Source organism: Anser brachyrhynchus (assembly GCF_964034855.1).
Source record: "Anser brachyrhynchus genome assembly, chromosome: 4".
NCBI lineage: Eukaryota > Metazoa > Chordata > Aves > Anseriformes > Anatidae > Anser > Anser brachyrhynchus.
In genome coordinates, this window is record NC_137698.1 from 26,526,896 (window position 1) to 26,546,959 (window position 20,064).

Genomic DNA, 20,064 nt, shown 5'->3' on the forward strand with positions numbered 1-20,064 from the left:
CTAGCCTAAAACATTCTTTGTCCATACTGAAAGGATTTGATAAACGTTTGCAAATGCTTGAAGCCCTATTTTGTTGTAAGATTAAATGCCTCTTATTTGGCTGCTTACTGTATTTGAAAGTCACATTGCTCATACTTAGCAAAATTATTCCTGTCAAGTCCAAGAGTTCCATTTTCTGCTGGACTTGTTTGATCTCATCAGCACCACCTAATTAAGCCTGATTTCTTTGTATTTTTACACACTCCAAAACTCATCTTCAAAATTACTTCCTTATGCATATAGTTATTGACACATTAGTTATAAAAGTATTCACCTAGTCACGAGGCATTTTTAGCACCCTATGCAGTAGTAAACAATGATAAAATTCACCATAGCATAACTTCATAAAGGGTCCAGAACACTCTTTGTAAGTGGTGCTCAGGGATTTAAAAAAAACTTGTGCCACTGAAACCAACAACACTCCTATTAATCAGTGGGTCTTGACTTAGACCTGAAGTAAAGTGCCAATGGAAATGCCAATGGAAACACCACTTAATAAGTAAGAAAAGCACAAGAATCAAAATGAAATGAGGTCTTATGGATAAAACATAACAAGGAAGAAAAAAAAATAGATAATTTCACTCCACAAGGTTCCCATATGCTCCTGAAAGAGCGAAGATATCGTATTGTCTGGGTATACTGATAGGTGAAATAAAAAAAATAAATAAATAACCACCATTCCTTGAAACAAAAACATTCAGGAACAGCTCTTGTTCCTGTGCCTAAAGATCATTTCTTATCTATAGAGAGAACTGGCACCACATATTTATTGGAAAAGCCTTTACTTTACTCTTGCTCAAACGAGATCAGTGGTAAAGCCATGACCCTTATCCATGCCCTATTTAATGCTTTGAGGTCTCTTAGTGATCTAGCTTAGAGCAATGTTTACCTGCAGCAATTCACTGTCTTTTTTTTTTTTTTTTTTTTGTGAATGCTGGGGCTGGAGTTAGATCAGTAACTGGGAAATGTTGCCAAGAAATCTCTGGAGTGGTAATTTTGACTAATAAAGATTTGTTATTGTTCTCGAACCACTGTTTTCATCAATATTCATTTCAGTATGACAGACAGCACATCTTTACTATTGAGGAGATTTCAGGGTTGAATCATACATAGAAGTTTGGGATTTACAGTAATTATGGCAGAAATAATTACCTTTTAACAAGAATCTCATGAGAAACAAAATTTGAATCTTTACTTCACTCTTTTGAAAAGCCTAAGAGAATTTGGAATCAACATTTTATTTCAGACCCATCTCTATTTTTGCCACCAATATGCATAAACAAATATATTAATGATGAATGCAATTGCAATTAAAATAAAAATCTCTAAGCTCTTCTGAAAATTCTAATGACCAAGCTCTATGTATGTTATTGTAAATTGAAAATATAAACAATAACAAAAAATGTGGACCTATAGCAGTTTGGAATCCTCTTTAATGTTGCTGGACATGCACAAAACAACTGACCTTTTCTCTGAGGACTCCTTGAGTACTGAGGCAGGAAAAGGAAATACATTATGTCATCTGAATGCATTGCACACACTGTTGAAGTGATCAGAGCATCCTTGGATTGTGGCAAATTACAACACTGTGCTAAAACAAACCTGTCTAATACAAAAGGCTATACCCACTTACCCTTTAAAAATTTATTTTCTAAACATTTTGCTGACCTCACTGCATTTTCCCCATTAACCCTGTAACAAGCTCTAGTACTGGATGTGTACTACTTGATACACAACATTTGGTGCAACTAAATTTCTTATTCAGTTAAAGGTAGTATTTCCCATAAACTACACATCAAAAGTCTCCAAGGATGGATGCTTAGAGTATAAAGGGTAAAATGGGATAATTTATTATCCTGATGAATTTTGATAATGTAGCAGGTTAATTTCCATTTGGTGTAAGAGGTGTAAATACTCCAAATAACCTGGAAGGGTTTCAATACCAGAATATAGCAAAAATATTGCAAGGCCAGTGCCATCCAGAACATATAGCTTTTTAGAAGGCAGCATATCTAAAAACTGCTGAAGCACATGCTACTAAAAGGAATGAAAATTGTGTACAGTTTCCTGTATTTCAAATCCTATCACTTGATTAAATATTTTATCGGAATATTTAATGCTCTGTATTACTATTAGCAGGAGTTTCTAATTATCAGTAGAACTTAAATCTATCTCTGGACAGGGATAACATTCTTTTTCTATGAACAAGTTTACATTTAATATTGGATGTGTTCACTTTATTTTACTGTACAGTTAATCACGTACTTACTTTTTTCACATCAGCACATTTCAGTGCTTATTTAAAACGTTTGAATAATGCCTTGATTTGGTTTCTTCTGTTTATATGCATACTCTATATTAAAAAATACTATTATGGTCATTTCAATTTTTGTTCTAATTTCTGGCACAACTTCAAAATAACGATTTCTAAAACACTAAATGAATTACACATCTTGAACTTAGATAAATGATACTAAGGAAATACAACTATGTACACTAACTGTCCATTTGCTCACATAAAATATCCATTAAATCATTCATCACTTCTGGAAATTTCCAGAGGGGAAAAACAACAACAACAACAACAACAACCACCTGCCCTTACTGAAGCCAGTGGTAGATTTCAGTGAGTGTAGAATTAGCAATTTCTGTGACGCAGTTTTCCTCCTCCTGTAGAGGAGTGATGCTGAAGGTCATGTTTGCAGCTTCTTAGCACAGTTGTGTATGCAGTTTGATTCAGTAGGTAAATCCTCTACAAAGCTAATACAATGAGACAGCATTTTGCATTAATAAATTCAGTGTGAGTTTTTTCCAACCCACCTATTACAAAATACTACTGCTTCTGAAATTCGGAAGATGTCAGTTCAGTTCAAAGTCAGTGAAAGTTTTGCTCTGGAATCAGAATCCTTTTTCTTTGCATTATTATTCCAGATACCACAATCAGCACAATGCAGGCATTTGAAATAACAGCAACAAATTTCATATCAGAATCTGATGACTTCATGAGCACTACACAGCTGTGATCTGTGTTTCTGCTTTGGCTTCTGCAGATTCAGTTTTAACCTTGTGGACTTTCAATGTCTGAAGTTCCTTCAGTTGCCTTTGCTTATTCTGTATGTGACAAAAAACAAGGTTCTTAGAGCTCCATCTAAAATCTGAATTCAATAGACTTTGCAGTTGCTTAATTTTCCCAGAAATATAATTATTAATATTAAATAAATTTATAGGGAACTGCCAAGTAAGAACTATCATTTATATTTACTTGAATTTATTTTCTTGCTCACACCAAATACAGGATGAATAGAAGATAACCACCAGTTATTCTAAATGCCACATTTACAAAACCTCTTTTGCACACTGCCAGTGAAGCCTGTGGTTAAGTCAGCCTGTTGTACACCAGTGATCAGTTCCTTTTGTCATTCTGAAACACTCTTTCAATGCTGAAAGAAGATAATTTGAATTTATAAATGGTAAAATCTCTGTGGTTTGAATAGGCTTAGATCTGCTCTTCCCAGATGTCATCTTTACTGGCTTAGAAATAGATTTTTTGTGATTCTGAATCATAAATCAGTCTTGTTCAAAGTAGACCTACTATTTTGGGGGAGCACAATAACACTTTGACTGACATGCTAATAGATGGTTTTAGATGTTGGTTCCATTGTCCACTATTTAAGATAGGCAACTCACACTAAGGTTTATTTTGTCCTCGGCAGATTATATATAAACCTAGAATGAACATAAATGCTGAAAGGAAGCTGCTTGTAACATTTAGGTTTAAAATGCAGAAGTAAAAACATGGAACTTACATTTTAGCAAACCTTTGCTAGAACTAATTTTATCATTATCCAAGGCAATTTGAAAAGCAAGAATTCTGATAGCGAGTGCCTGACATTAATATAATCAAACCTTATTTAATCAAGTTATCTTATAATACATTAAAAACAAACAAACAAACACTGTATGCTCAATCTTATTATAATTTAGAGTTTGAATTATTGTCCTGGTGTGTTATAAAACTTGGACAGAAGACTGGGCAAACACATTCAAAAGCACAGGTTAAAGGAAATTTCTTTCCCTTTCCTGAGATACCTGTGGTGGCTGCTATAACCCAAACAATATGCAAATTATACAATTCTTGTCATGATTAGAGAGGAGGAGGACTATTGAAGCTTATTAAGATGGTTCATTCCTTTGCATGCTGATGTACCAAGAAGAAAACATATTAGGTGCAGATTTAATATGGAAGGTGGAGGCAAACACTGCAGCAGCTCCTGCTGAGTTCTGCCTCGCATGGAGCATCCCTCCACTTGTGCAACGTGATGTCAATGCCTCAGCCCTTCCCCTCCTGACTGCGGAGGGCTCCCCTCCTAGGAACTGCTTCACAGTTCCTACCTTTCATACTTGTCACACACCCTGTGAAAATATCTGGTCTCCTTTCCTTCGCCAGGATCTCCCCAGCTGCAACCAAGACATCAGTATTTTCCTCCACTTAGACAAAACCATACTTTGATATCTGAAGAAAATAAGGACACATAATCTTTAATAAACATGGAAGAAAACTGTGCCTTTGTATTATGTAACTGTCAAGTCACTCACAAACAATATGGAAGATATTCTAATCAGATATATATGTGTCTAAGGTTTATCTGAACACGGTAACTCCAGCCAATTTGCTATCAGATTTTCAGAAGAACCATCAATACTTCTTTAATTAATTAATACAATTTCTTTTAGATCAGATGGGAGATTTCTCTTACCTGATAGAAGAGTCCTCAGGTTTATATACTGCAGGGACAAGGAGGGTGAAATACATATATTTTTTTCATACTATCTTTTACATTCCCTGCTAGATTTACCAAAGTCTTTCACGTGTCTCTAATACTGACACTAATTTCACTAAATATTCTTCCAGTGCAAACCTACACAATAAGCAACTTATTTAAAATAATTTACTAATCTCTATTACAGCTGTGAAGTTCTCCTGAAGTTATAGCAGCAACAAAGACTTTGGCAGAAGTATCCAAATCTGATATTTTAACTCCTAATACATTACATAGCATCCAATGCTATGAGCCTGCCATGGCATAAATTTTGATCGCTTAAAAAGAATTTTGACTACTAGTCTTATTCCACTATAGATGATGGAGTGAGCAATTCAAATTCTCCGCTGAATTGTTCCAAGATATTTGGCATTCAGCCAGAAATGACAGCAGCCCTTTGATTTGCACATCCCTTTACCTGTCTGCTATAAAAGATACAGTTTTAGAAGCCTTTAAAGTGATCATTCTTCTGAGCATCCAAGCAACTTTAATAGGGCAGAGGATATCAGCACTACACCAGTGAGCAGCTGAAGCTATTACACAGTGTCTTGTGTTTGCCTGTTGAAATATCACATAGTTAATGTGACATAACTTTTTGTAATAAAGCCATGCTATACATCAGCTGACCAAGGTGGAAAATGTGCACCTTTGAGTCCAAATGGAGAAAGTATAAATTTCATCACACCTTCTTAACATTTCTGATCTAGACATCCTAGAAGGACTAGGTATAGTATTAAAAATCTATACATTTGAATGGAATTTAGATCACATGATTCACGACAAGTAATTTTCTGATAAAAATATTCTGATTATATTCCCTTTTTTTTCCCCATTTGTATTCATGCAGAATCAAACAAACAAAAAAAGGTGCCAACTGCCAGACAATTCCTGAGACTAGGAATCATGACAGAGGGTGAGGGATAACTAGATCAGCCGTAAGTCAGAAAGGGGAAAATATCAAATATTTACAGAAGTATGATGGCTGAAAATTGGATATTTATATCTTACTAAAGTTACTTACTGCAACACTTGTCTTCAACCAGCAGTCACACTGAATTGAAGTGCAACATGGGTGTAGTTTATTCACTGTTTGAGCTCTGACTGATCTGTGCGTTGCCTAAAATTAGCCTTTGCAGAGTCCTCAGAGCTCGTTACAGTGCAGGAGTTACCACAATGCCCCCAAAATATAATTTTTCTACAATTCAAACATTTAGTACACGTTCTGACTGTTTGTGTCAAACATGAAGGCTGAGACATGCTCATGTAAACATTCTTGCACGAATAAACTTCAGCGAAATGATCAGGAGTAAAATGATTGGCAAATAGGAGGAAGATGGACTGATATGGCAGAAACATTTTTCTTGGATTTTCCCCGCTATGTTGAGCTTCAGTTTTAGAAATTACTAATTGACATTAATTTATTTGTATATGAATGAATAATCTGTAACTGAATAATTTAACTGAACTATTTTTTATTTCTCTTAAGATATAATGACAGTAACAACTGGACCTTTTGTTGATGAATTGATAAAATATATTGGGTACTGTTCTTATAGGTATACTACTAAATCAAAAGTCATATCATACTATGAAAAGATTGCTACACTGGAGTTTTTTTTTGCTATTAAATTGTATTAATATGATGTCAAATAATAATAATAAATAATCTCTTTGTATGTTCCATTCCTATTTAAGTCCCATCTCAAAGGATGAAAGAAAACATAATTTTAACTCCTAGTCTGAATATTTTATTACATTTGTTAATTCAAACCACAAAATTTCTTTCAAAAATAAGCATTCCTAATTAAGCTCTGGAAGTGCTTCTGCAGAAGCTAAGTTTATATGCTGTAATGTTATGGATATTTATTTTACGGTTCTTGGGTTCCTCTGGGCTATCAATTTATATAAATGAGTTGCATTTTTTTCCACGTGATCACTGCTAACTGCTGCTCCTCTATGACATAATGATGTGTTTGCAGTGATGTAATTTCAATGTTTAACATCTCTTCAAAAACTGTAGTTACATGAAAATATGCAGCTGAATGCAAAATGAAAAAAGCAAAGTGCAGTCTTTTCTCATCTTCATTTTTAAATCTCTTGCTCATTAAAAACAAAACACACACACAATAAGGTAAAAATAAAATAAGGTAAGTATAATATAATATTGAATAGCATTTTTCTTTCAAATACAAGTTTTTTTTAAAAAAGCAGAAAAATAACCACTTACCTTACTTGCTATTAGATGCTCAAAGACTTTTCCAACCACAGCCTAAGAAACTTGTAGTGTCTTTCATTGTAGCCAACAGCTGAAAAGAAAAACAGATGCTTTTCATTGTAATTATTATACTAGCATAATCCAAGAGTTATTTGCTATTTAAGGTCTGCCACTGTTACACCTGAATGACTGCAAAAACAATATGGATTTTTTTATTGGAAGTGAAATTTGGGGAAAATTCAGAAGCTTCCCATTCCCAAAGTATTCTGAATAGATACCCCATTGTGTGATTTACTGATTTGAATTTTTTTTTAATGAGCTAAAATTGCTTGAATTACTTTTCAAGAATTCTGTGATTGAGAAGTTTATTTTGATATACAAAAATCAATGAAAAATGATGATATGCAATGTAACATTTTCAGTAAGAATTAAAAAAATGTATAGACATGGCAATAATATTTTGCATTGGAAAAAAAATAAATCGTGCACATTTCTGACCAGCTATTTTCAGGTTTTTTTAACAGAACTTTTCAAAATGCTCTGCCTTGTCAGTGGAAAAACAGGAAAATCACTTATATTTGTTACACAGTTTATGTTTAAAATATTATGTATCAAAACTAACCACTGATGATTTTTATTGTGATTTTCTAACCTCAGTTTGTTTTTTTGTTTGTTTGTTTTTAAGAACCTTTATGATATTGAGAGGCTTCTTACAGATACGTAGTACAGGTCAGGTAGTTCTACTGATCTGACAGAAGAAAAAAGTCATCTGCCATGAAATGAAGGGACTAGATAGTCCTAACATTTGCAAAATTCATTGTGCATTGTTTCAGCACATATTATCAATAAGAGGATCATGTCATGGTTACGTATACATTTGGATCCAGATATAATAGATAAATAAATGTGGCAGATCTGCCTGATCACAGAGCCAGGGAGATGAACATTGATGAACTAAAGGGCTGCTAGTAGTATTGAACACTGAAATCACCAGACTATGCATCTCACAGACGCAAATGCTCCATAGTGTTTGTATGTTTTCTTGTCTGTTCACCTCTACACTACAAAATACTACTGTGAGCTTCCAGTGGCCAGCAGTATTTCCTACCTGAAGAGATTGCTTAATCCAATTAAGATAATCTGTTAGTACTGAGCTTCATGTACTTGGTTATCACAAAATTCAGAAAATCACTGTCTTTTCATGTATGGAATAGACAACATTCGCACTTCATCTATAAGAAGGTGTGTGTTTTGTCAGAATGATAAAAGACTATGTGTACATTATTATTTCCAGGCTATGCAGCAGTTGGTAGGGTTTTTATTCTTCTTATATCTTTTTATGAACCTGACAGCAGCATCAGAGAGAAAATGCAGACAAATAGCACTTGCTGCCCAATGTGAAGCTTGCTAACAGTCTAAAGACCATGTATTAAATCACAGACAGTGCTTTGGTAGCACCTTCTTTACATGTGATTTCTGAGTTCAAGTACAGGCTTGCTCCAAGTGTTTACTAGAAAATTGTGACAGAAATGCTCTACTCTTTTTACTGTACCTCATGCCCCAGATGAGTCTAATGCTACAGTCTTTCAAAATGTTATCCATTTGCTCCCGAAGCAGTGAAAAAGACGGTCACTTCTTTCTATTGGTCCAGGAAAAATCAAGGTGTGGTGATCGTTAAGACTTTAAAATAAACATGACAAACAAACATACACAATGATTACTGCTTTCCTGAAATGAGGCAATATTTTTTAGATATATGACAAACTAAAATATTATTCAACGCATACAATAATAATGTAAGATAGAAAGATAAATTATCTTTCCTCCAGTATGCAATATATTTCAAAGCACGATAAATTTAAATGAATTGCACTATACCTGTACACATTCTTTTTTCCAGTATGTGATGAAATGCTGTATTTTTCAACTTTGCTCAGTTTTGTCTAGGTTGCTACCAATAAATTGATTAAGTAAACAGCTATGCTGGAAATAAAATAGTGCTACTGTATTCACTGTTCTTTTGTGCTGGAAAACAGATATACTTCAATTTCCCCACCCCCAGATCAACATGCAATGAAATATCCAGCTTGTCACCAGAAAATAACTGAAGTATATTTTAGATAGCTTTCATTGAAATTTCAGATCCACAGATATAATTTTGTTAACCTTTGTGAGGGTTTTGGATGACTAAATTAATTGTATTAATTAAATATGGACAACATTATTCAAACATGACCTCTCTTCCTGGAACTTTAAACAAAACTCGACTTGTTTCAACATTAAACTAAATAATAACAGCGTGTTGTATTTACCATGTAAGACCATCCTTATTTAATGTTTATACAACATCTATTATAATGAGTCTCTAATCCTGACTGGAGCCTCTAAATACTACTAAATAGGAAAATATATATATATATAATGACTACATTAATTTTCTTTTTAATAATCCATGGACCTAGCAATTCAACCATAACAACTGGCATTCTTATTTCACTTATCAGCAAAAATTGAATAAGCGGACTGTTATAATGAGATCTCATGATATTAAGACACCATTAAAATTATGAAAGTTATTGTTACAGGTATGCTCTAGAATAAAACATTTCAAAAACAAATTATGAACTAAACAGTGCTCCATAAAATCACAAAATTAAGTGTTTTCTGTGACACATCAATCAAAGAATATATATATATATATATTTACTTTGAGGGTAGGGATCATTCTGCCATAAATGGCACCTTAGGCAAGTTGCAAGGCTCCCCAGCTTTTGTCATCTGTTTTTCCTTTCCCACACACTGAGGCTTGCCTCCATTTGGAAGACTTGCTTCCACAACACCAAGGCAAGTTTTCTTCACTTTTATTGGTGGGATATGAAGAGCCAGCATGACTTTATCACACTGCTGCAGCAACCGAGGAACATTGTAGCCTTGGTATATCACCATACAGCCTTTACTATGATTAACAGGGCTCTCCAGTAGTTTGCTATTTCATCCTAAAGCACAAACATTCCTTTGTGCACTACAGTAAAAGATCATTTCTCCCAGTCATTTCTGTATTTTATGCTCCTGCTGTTCCTTCTCTGTATAATATATAAAGTATAAGTGCTACTTTTCCTGAGTTGCTAAACATACAGATCAAATCACTGGGAGTTTTAATATCAGACATATGTCTCTGTGTATTTCTATATGGTTTCTCATTGATGTTCTTCCAAAACCCCATTTGTTTTGGAATATATGCTTGTTGTTTCTCACATTTTTAGCAGGAACACTTTTGTATCCAGAATTCTGTTTTCTCTGTTAAAAGGCCTGTTAAGGGTTAGCTGCCTTCAGACAATGAACAGTTTCATGTCAGCCTACATTTTTTTGTCTTCTTCCTAAGTGGTCAAGAAATGCTAAGACAATGCCCAAATGCCCAGGAGCCTTACAGTTAATACAACCTAAATATTTCAACTGGAGTAAACAAGATAGCTTTGGATACTAATCTAACACCATGTTGCCCATAGTCAAGCATCTCTACTGTTCCCAAAAGAGACCCTATCAAGAACTGTGCTGCCTCTTTGGTTTTATCTGGAAATACTTATGAGTTCCAGAATTATGACATTTACATATAAACACAGAACCAGAAAATTAAAACTGCTGAAAGGGGAAAAGAAGGATCTCAATTAACAATAATTTCTTCCAATGGCCTCAGCAACCCTTAATGGTATAATGCCCTCAGGATCTACATTAAAGCCGCCTCATCCTCCATTTAGTTGTGATTTCCAGTGATGGATTAGACTGATGGAAAGGCCATGTTTTAACCATGGTAACTGGTATGGTAACATTCTCTGGCAAAAACCAGTCACAGAATGGAGACAGGTAATTTTAGAGAAAAAAAAAAAATGCAGGCTGCAATTTTCTAGAATTTTCATAGTATAATTTCCAGAAATCTCCTCTCTAGCAAAGAAAAAGAATGCGTTTGTGACTTAATCTAAAGCTTCAGTCACATGAATAAAGGAGCTTTAAAACTTTAAGAGAAATTATATTTTTTTTCTCCATTTTTAATTGCTCTCTCTTTGGGTTAATAGACTACTTCAGTAGGTTGCTGGATGTACTGATACTTCCTGGTGACACAAGAATGATTACTGGATTCTGAAGATTAAAGATCCACCTACCAGTGCTCAGTGACAAGAAAGTTAGTATCTTACTACACCTTATGCAAGATAGGCTATGGACAGTTGAGTTTGCTATACTTTATAAAGCCCTAAACCTCCCTCCGTTAGAAATTTGTTCTTTTTAATAATGGAAATGTTTTAATGTTCTTATTTACCCAGCTATTCCATTATATTTTATTTTACAGTTACATTATGAAATTATATTGTGTATATTATATCTACAAACAATACATTCCTGAGCATATGTCTATCACATGATTCTTGCTGAACCAGGACCTTAAGGAATGAAATAAAGATTTTCTTTAAATTAAACCACTGAATCTCTGGGGTTAGGCACCAACATTCTCAAAGGAGACATGGATACACATGAGCCATGAAAGCTCCAGAGCATCTGATACTTCTTTTGAAGAGCAAACTTTACTTTGGGAGATAATACTCGGTCTTACCTTTTGTTCACACTAAACAGCACAGGTGGATATTATGTCTGGGTATAAGTGTTGCTGTACATATCCTGGGGCACAGCATTACAACAAAGAAAACATAGAACAAAATTTTCTGCCACTAATCACATACTGCTGTGGCTAGAAAGGATTCTAGGTATTGCAAGTGTATGTTATTTCTACTTAGAAAGGAATGCTGGCGAACACGGGAATTCTGTAATTTTGTGTTAATTTAAATGGCATAAGAGCATGCCAACAGCTTTACAATCAAGAGATGGTCAAAGTATTAGAGTCTTACTTTATTATTTTGTCAATAATTTAATTGTTCTATCTGGAGGTTTCTTTACTCTTTTCTTCTTATTTTCTCAAATGTTTTATAAATTAGATCTAGCAGTAGCATTATTCTCTGACTTGGCCTGAAGAGTCTCCAAGCATGCTAGTTTTAAATACTGAGCTTTGAAAAAATTTCAGCATTATTCTTAAAGCAAAAATGAAGTATCTGACTTTTGCTCTGAAATATTTTTAAAGGTCTTTCTTTTCCCTTTAAGCTAAACCCCTATTTTCATATGTTATTGAGAACTTCAATTACATATGTTATTATGTGAACTTACAGAGGGGCCAGCTTAGTAAATTTGGGAATGTTGTTGGAAAAAAAAAAGACCTTTAGCAGGTAAGCTGTATATAAGAAACAAACTAGAGAAACACCAGTAAGAGCATCATTATGAATGAGAAATAATCATATAAAAATACTTTTCATGTTGTGAAGTTTAACTCAGACACAGTCCTAAATGATCCTAAATTTAAAAGACATTTAGATGTAGAGCTTAGTAATATGGTTTAGTGGAGGACTTGTTAGTGTTAGGTCAGAGGTTGGACTCGGTGATCTTGGAGGTCTCTTCCAACCTAGATGATTCTGTGATTCTGTAAATTCTTCCAAATTACTCAGCTAGTCTCACTAAACTAAAGCCAAGCTATATATAAAAAAATTAAGAGATAATACATACAAGCAAAGCTTTCCAGGATTAGAAATAACACGTATAGCCCCTTTAATCTGCAGCATCAGCACCAACAGATTAATAACTATTATTTTTAGTTGGCTTCTCTGGCCCTTATCTGAAATCCAATATGTATTTTCCATGGCTGGAATAGACTACACTGATGAAAGTCACTGGAAAGTCCCTGTTAGGTTCTTACGATATTTTGAAGGACAGATTTTATCATAGAAATTCTGTTCAGATGACTGAATGGCATCTATTCCCTGGTCTCATACCTGAGGCAGAAGCTGACTACTAATGCTCTGTGAGCCTTGCTTCATGATCATTAATTTTACACAGCACTCCTCTGAGTTCTATTCCAATTGAAAACTTTTAGATGGGAAGTTTGTGCCCAGTGAAGTGAGGATCATGGGTGATTTTAGCTTATTTATATCATACCCGTTGAGAAACTTAATAGCATTAGTTTCATTCAGTCATGTGATTTTTTTTTCCAAAAGCAGATTGTTTCATTTCGAAGAGGTTTAATAAAAATTAGACTGACATATTTAAACAAGGAGTATTGAATGTCACAGCATCCCTGATTAAACATTTAGGGTGGCATGTCAAATTCTTGGCAAAGTCATGAATTGCTCCAATTTTCCAGAAGGGATCAGCCATGTCACCATTTATCACAAAGCTCCTGAGCTGCATTGTTAATGCAAAAGAAATCTTACTGTGGTCGTTCTGGACTGTGTATATTTATAGAGTATTTACATAAAAACTAAATTTTAAGCTGAAATATAAATTAAGAAATTGATAAAACTGCAAGGTTTAGAGAGCATTAAATTTCACATGCTAATCCTATAAAATCAAGCCCTCAGAAACATAAAGACACCTTACCATTTATAGGCCCAGGAACTAATGACCAAAATATCTTTCATAAATTTTTGTTTATGACTATACCAGGCAAGAAAAATATTGGCAGCCAGAGTAGAAATTGTATAATTTTTTTCCATTCAACCCTTATTGATAACCTTCCAAAATTTTTCTTTCTTGGAATCATGTTTTTTCACACACAGACACACAAATAAGTAAGTAAATAAATATAATAACCAGAAAGTTAATGCAAAAAAAATCATATTATTAAAAAAAAATAAAAATAGCACAAATAATGATTTGACGATAAAAATAAGCAGTTGACAGAGAAATATTCTACACTAAATCAAAATACCATTGGTGAACACCATTTCTAGTTCAAACAACTTATTTAGGCTCTTGCTGCTAAGATGTAACTTTTTCACTTTTGTTATTGCTATTGGCAGTAAAACTAAGTTTTTTTATACAGGCCAAAGATTTGGTAAGGTTTTTCAATTTATTGACTTAGATGCACCTCTGAACAACAGAAATGATCAACCTTACTTTAAGGCAGAGAGAATAAGAGTATAAGAGAATAAGGGCTGTAAAAATGTATGCTTGATGATATAGCAGAGAACGAAATAATCTTTATTAACTCCTTTCGACAACAAATGGCCAGGTTTTCTCACTAACACCAATTCCTAATTACAATTTTTCTGAATAATTTCGCATTTAAATTTTACTGTTGTACATGAAATATAATATGCAACATAACCTTTCAACAGTATTAAAATGCTTGGTGTTATCTGAACCTGCAGGTGTTATTTTTGTCTTGACCACAGCCATGTAAGAAAACAGACAAAACTAAATTTCTTGAGTTCAAAGTTACATTCAGATCTTATTCTGCATGTATGCTACTTTTCATATTGGTCATACTTTGGCTTCAAAATACAGTGACTATTACAGTCAAGGTGATCAAGTGATCATGATTCCTTAACTTAGAGATCTTACAACAGCAGTGCTTTAGAAGATAGCAGTGGAGTATACAGGCATATCCACTGGCATGCATCTCTATGGTCCTAATGCACTCTGTCTCCAAATTGTGTATCTTCCAACTATTTGTTCACAGTTCAAGTGCATAGTATCACAGTATTAGTCTCATTTATGTTAGGGACACGGTTTAATGAGTGACATTGGCAGTAGGGTGATGGTTAGACCAGATGATCTTGGATGCATTTTCCAACCCTAATGATTCTGTGATTCTACACATATATAAAGAAGGTACATAAAAAATCTCCCATAAATATAAATAAAAGCTATAGAAATATAGTATGGTAAATATATAAAGCATACCTGTATAAATATATACATTTATATATTAATATATGCATATAAATAAGTGAACAACACATCTGTCATTGCTATACAGAATGAAGCATCAGAACTGCACTTCATATTATCACAAGTTAAGTGTAAGATATCTAGATGGCAGAGTGCATCCATTGCACAGATTAGCTGATCTGTAGCAGAAAAGCCCACAGTAACCCTTCAGGGTCTAAGTTTCCAGCTTTGTTCCTATAAATTCCCAGAAAAGATTGCATCTCCTCATTTGCTTGAACATAGACATTTGTTATTAGAGCACAGATATTTCTGCTAAGGCAACATAGTATTAGGCATATTTATCATGAATAAACAACATGAAGTTTCAAATATCTCATATTTCATTTTAGTTTTGGGAATATGCTTATGTGAGCTAATGAGAGGAGACCTGTAAAAACCTAAAGATGAAACTGAAATAATACTTGAAACTCACTTAAAACAATGATTTTTCTCCTGTGTACTTTGTTGGGTTCCAGAGCTGATGCTTCAGTCGTTATTTAGCTCAGGAATTGACCTCAGAAAAGCCTTCTATTTATTTCCCTTGTAATTCTCTTGTATTTCCCTCTGCCTTCTGTCACCTTCATTCATTTTCTCCTATAGTATGTGCTGGATCACCTATAAACGCATAGTGCCAAGCCAAGACTCCAGTAAGATGCATTTCTCCCACTACTAACCGTCTCAAAGGAAGGATTTTTATTATCATAAAAGATTCAAAATAATAAAAATCCCCCAATGAGATCATCCCTTTCGAAGAAGCTGTTCATGCAGGTTGGTTTGCATTCATGTGCAAATGCTAAATCCTTAAGTGATATAGTCTGTGTGATTTGTGTAAAGACAATGTGTCTGCAGCACTCCAAAGCAGTGCTAACTACCAGTAGCTGTATACTGTGATCTGGAAGTAGGAATTGTCCACAGCGTGCACTACACAATTCACAGTGTTACCTGGTAACTCTTACAGCAGAGCTGACAGCGTGGTCATCTCCGCTTCCTTTTTGCCAGTCTTCCAGAGGTATTCCTGATGGAAAGTGAACAGTGTAGCCCTGCTTGCTTTGTTTCTCTCTTAGCAGCAATTTGACATCTAAGGGGGGAAAAGGTATAAATATAAATAAAGCATACAGACATACACAAACACACAAAACAGCATAGGTCTGCACTGCTGTGCCTCATACAAGTCAGATCTTCATGAAGTATGAAAGAACTAGCCTAGCTGGGACTGAACAATCCCCCTGAGAGTGATGGAGTAAAATTCCTAAAAAATGCAGAGTAACAGACTAATTGTGAAACAAACCCACACAAATGTTTTAACTGGAAGTTTTCGTGTTCGTTCAACAGCCAACTTGGATAACTGAATTTTCAAGATCAAAGCTAACATCAGTACTTACAATACCCTGAGAAAGGAAAATCCCAAATTTTGATGCACATGAAAATCACTTTTGCAAATGTGATGTTTAATAGATTAACCTTATTTCAAGCAAAATGGAAAAACACCTTTTTCTTTCTAAACGTTTTACCACCACTCCTCAAGAAACCTCCATTGTTAAAATTAAAAAAGTTCTATCAGCTAGTTCATCCCAACTGTAGTTTTCCTCCCCTCAATTTCATGTTATAATATGTACAGACTATTACACAGGAATGAAGCTCCCTAATGCAATCTAGAAGACAAAGAAATAATGGATAATATAGTTGTTCCACCATATAAACATTTACAGTAATTTATCCATCAAAAGTAGGAAGTCATTATAACATTTTGCAGCACTGCAAGAATATTTTATCAGTTGGAAATGACATACACAATGAAGTTAAATCCTATAAAAAATAATGTAGAGAAGAAAGTTCAAGAATTTTCATTTTTTTCTTTTAAAAAGATCACAGTAGGAAAACACACACACACAAAATCTATGCTATGGAATAATTCATTTTTCAGTGCTATTAATGCAGTTATCCCTGTCATGAATACTGATGCTGTGTGGAGCACATCATATCTAAGACTAGGCGTTCCAAGGGTGAAGATGGGAGAGATTTCATTTATTAGATCTCTCCTGTTTCCTTTAATATCTCTTTCGCTAGGAAGAATCATTTAGGTTTTCTTTCAGATCAGGGCCTTTTACTCTTAGTCTTCATTACTGATGAAAATCTAGGGGCCGACAGCATATTCATTTAACATACCGTAGAATAACTCATGCCTGAAAGAGTAAAGAAAAAAAAAAAAAAAGCAAGCCTCACTACTCAAAGGCCTCACTACTAAAAAGGGACATTAATTATTTCTCTCTGACATTTTTTTGGCAGCTGATGTTCTATGTTTTGTAAATCATACAGCTGAAGCTGTAAAACTAATATAGCAGGTCAGGGAAAACAACCAAAACAGGGTCAAAGAATCTGAACCCATGTTACCAGTTCAGACAGTCTTTTGTCACATCACTTACTCTTCATTTTAGCATGTTAACTTATAAGTATCACTGCTAATAAGAAAAATATTCTGTACATACCTTCAGAGACCTTTGCTGCAGAAATATAAAAACTGGGAGTTCTGGGGAAAAAAAAAATAGAAAAAAAGAAAAAAAAAAGAAAAAAGGACTAGGGTGTTTTCTTGAAGCAGGTATTTTTAGAAAGACTTTGTAGTAAGATGATACAATAGAATGACTCTGCATGTTACAGGAAAGAGTAGTAGCAATGAAAAACAAACCAGTAATGTGAAGCAAGAGAAGATAAAGAGGTAGTTACTAGTTTGAGGCAGTACTCTTTATTAGACAATGTGGCAAAAGGCTTGAATTTGATTCGGCAACAGATATGCAACTGGAGAAAAACACTGCTTCAAATAAAGAGATAAGTATGGGAGATGACTACGTTTTGAGTATTCGAACTTTACATACAAAGAAAGAAGGGGAAAAAATGCCCACAAGGATGTGAATAGAAAGGATGAAAGGGTGGATTCTTATGATAAAATGGAAAAAAAAAAAAAAAAAAAAGATTACTGAGCTGCAAAAAAAGAAAAAAAGAATAGAGAGGAGTCAAGAATGACATTGAGTGGATTAGCCAGGGAGCAAGGGCAACAATGAAATTCATGCATAAAAATGCTAGTCATTCATCTATTCCTACTGTACACCTTGTGTCATCTTTCAACTACAACATCAGAACTGCAGCTATGTTACTTTCAAATGCAGAAATGTTGCACCAAGTTCTTGAATTTATACCAACATGTATTGAAAAAGGTGCTGCATTGAAAAAGGTGCTGCTGTCACTGTGTTTACAACAGTTTAGAGAATATAATAGCAAATATAGACTGATGTATGCAATAAAATTTTTATGGAAAAATCTCCATCTCACTAGCACAAAAATAATACTTAGTAAAGATATACCTATTTCTCCAAACTTACAGAATACCTGTCTACAAACCTCAGAACCAAATATAAATACTTCTTGAGTAGTTTTACCTTGTATATCTGTAATTCATTGAATTTGTTTGGAATGCATAGTCCTACCTGAAACTTAATACAGAATGAACGGAAAACACCATCCTAAAAGTCAATCATCCAAATCAAAAAGAATTTTAGAGAGAGAAATTAAAACAAACATATGGAAAAAATATTTGTCTTTAGCTGACAACTGTATAATCTAAAGAAAACTTGATCAAATTTAGAGTGACCTTCAGTAAACACCAGAAAAGAGATTTGATTAAATTAATCAGGGAAAAAAAAATATTCCTTTGTACATAAAACTATAAAACCATTTAATTGTAAAACCATTGTTGTATCTCAAAGTTTTGGAAGTGTTTTTTGACTAAATGACTTTTTTTTTTCTTCTGTGTAGTTTTCCAGTTTTGTTTGAAAAACAAAATTCATATGCTACTTTTTGGTGCTAGCCATGCAGAAATGCATCATAAAAATGTTTTTCCCTAAAGCAAGATAAAAGTATTACCACTGTATTTTCCAAACAGCTTTCATTTGCATTTCCATTGAAACATTCAATTCTCTAAAGAGGTGCATGACTACTCATGATTGCATGAAGTTCACTACAAAATTCAGCAGACAACTGTGCATGAATCTGTACATTCAAATAAGACTGAAGCGATATATATGCAGATACATATCTACAGTGCAATCTACAGAGTAATCTGTTTCAATGCATTTCTCCTTTTGAAATGATACATTCAGATCACTTCTTCACAAGATGTCTGAAATAACATTCTTATTCATAAATGTGGGAGCTGAACTTGAATCCTTGGAAAACGCAGCCTATATACACCAGGGAATGGGGAATGGCTAAAGCCTGGCTATCCTGATTTGTCTTCTTTACCATTTACTTACATTCTGCCAGATATTCAAAAATGGAAAAAAAAAAAAAAAAAGGAAAGAAAAAAAATAGAGAGAATGAGCACTTGCTTAAGAGACCAGAATGTTCTGTGTATCAATTTATGCTTTCATCATTTTTTTTTAAATGAGGGAATTTATCATTTTAAATAAAGATGAAGAAATTCTATACATTTAAATATATATTCTAAATATTTAAATAAAGATGAAGAAGTGAAACTCTACTGATATTTACTTTGTTTCTGTACTCATATTTCAGCTTCTTGATGTTCTATATCATTTCATATTTTCTAGTTTTTGGCTGACCAGGGAAAGTCCTGAATGCCTTTAATTGTACTTTTCAGTTTTTAAATAACCATAGCAAGGTATTTCTAGAAAGGCACAAATTTCCAAGTTTTCCCAAATAGACTGTTCTTTTTTCCCAAATAGACACAGGTAAGGGGATATCTTGTAAGTCCTATTAGAAAAGAAAGGCAGCCTTTGAGTTTGGGGAAACATACAAACAGCAGACGACAGTATTATGAGCAATGTAAAGAAAAGTTTCTGGAGTCTTACTAGGCTACATGGTTATTTACTGTGCAAAACAAAAGCAGTATTAAGTACGGAATGACACACAGCAAAATTTAACAAATTATCATAAACTTATCTTGGATTTCTTGACCATTCTATAAAAAATATTTACTAAAGTTCAGAGCATGATTAAAGAAAAATTTGCACTTCTCTGGAAAGTTCTAAGGGATATATTTGTCATGATAAGAAAAAAAAAAAAAGCATTAGATTATGAAAGACTCTTCCAAAAACATAACAGCATCAGAATATGATTTCTTAAAAGCTGGACTAATATAATCATCAAAGTACTGGATTCCTAGTTGCTGCT

General features: G+C 33.8%; 1 protein-coding gene across 2 annotated transcripts in view; it reads right to left on the reverse strand.

Annotated features, from left to right (window-relative positions):
• Positions 1-897: 897 nt before the first annotated feature.
• Positions 898-20,064, reverse strand: part of LOC308194362 (uncharacterized protein) — a 230,823-nt gene continuing 211,656 nt past the window's right edge. Inside the window, exons 13-17 of one of the 2 annotated variants that reach the window (XM_080590232.1) lie at positions 17,367-17,407; positions 15,823-15,958; positions 8,627-8,754; positions 7,092-7,165; positions 898-3,150 (exon numbers count right to left, since the gene is read on the reverse strand). In XM_080590232.1, the coding sequence (XP_080446358.1) occupies positions 8,661-8,754; positions 15,823-15,958; positions 17,367-17,407 (271 nt within the window). In that variant the 3' untranslated portion in view covers positions 898-3,150; positions 7,092-7,165; positions 8,627-8,660. Of the gene's footprint in view, positions 3,151-7,086; positions 7,166-8,626; positions 8,755-15,822; positions 15,959-17,366; positions 17,408-20,064 lie in introns of both variants that reach the window. The other variant, XM_080590231.1, reaches the window with a different exon arrangement.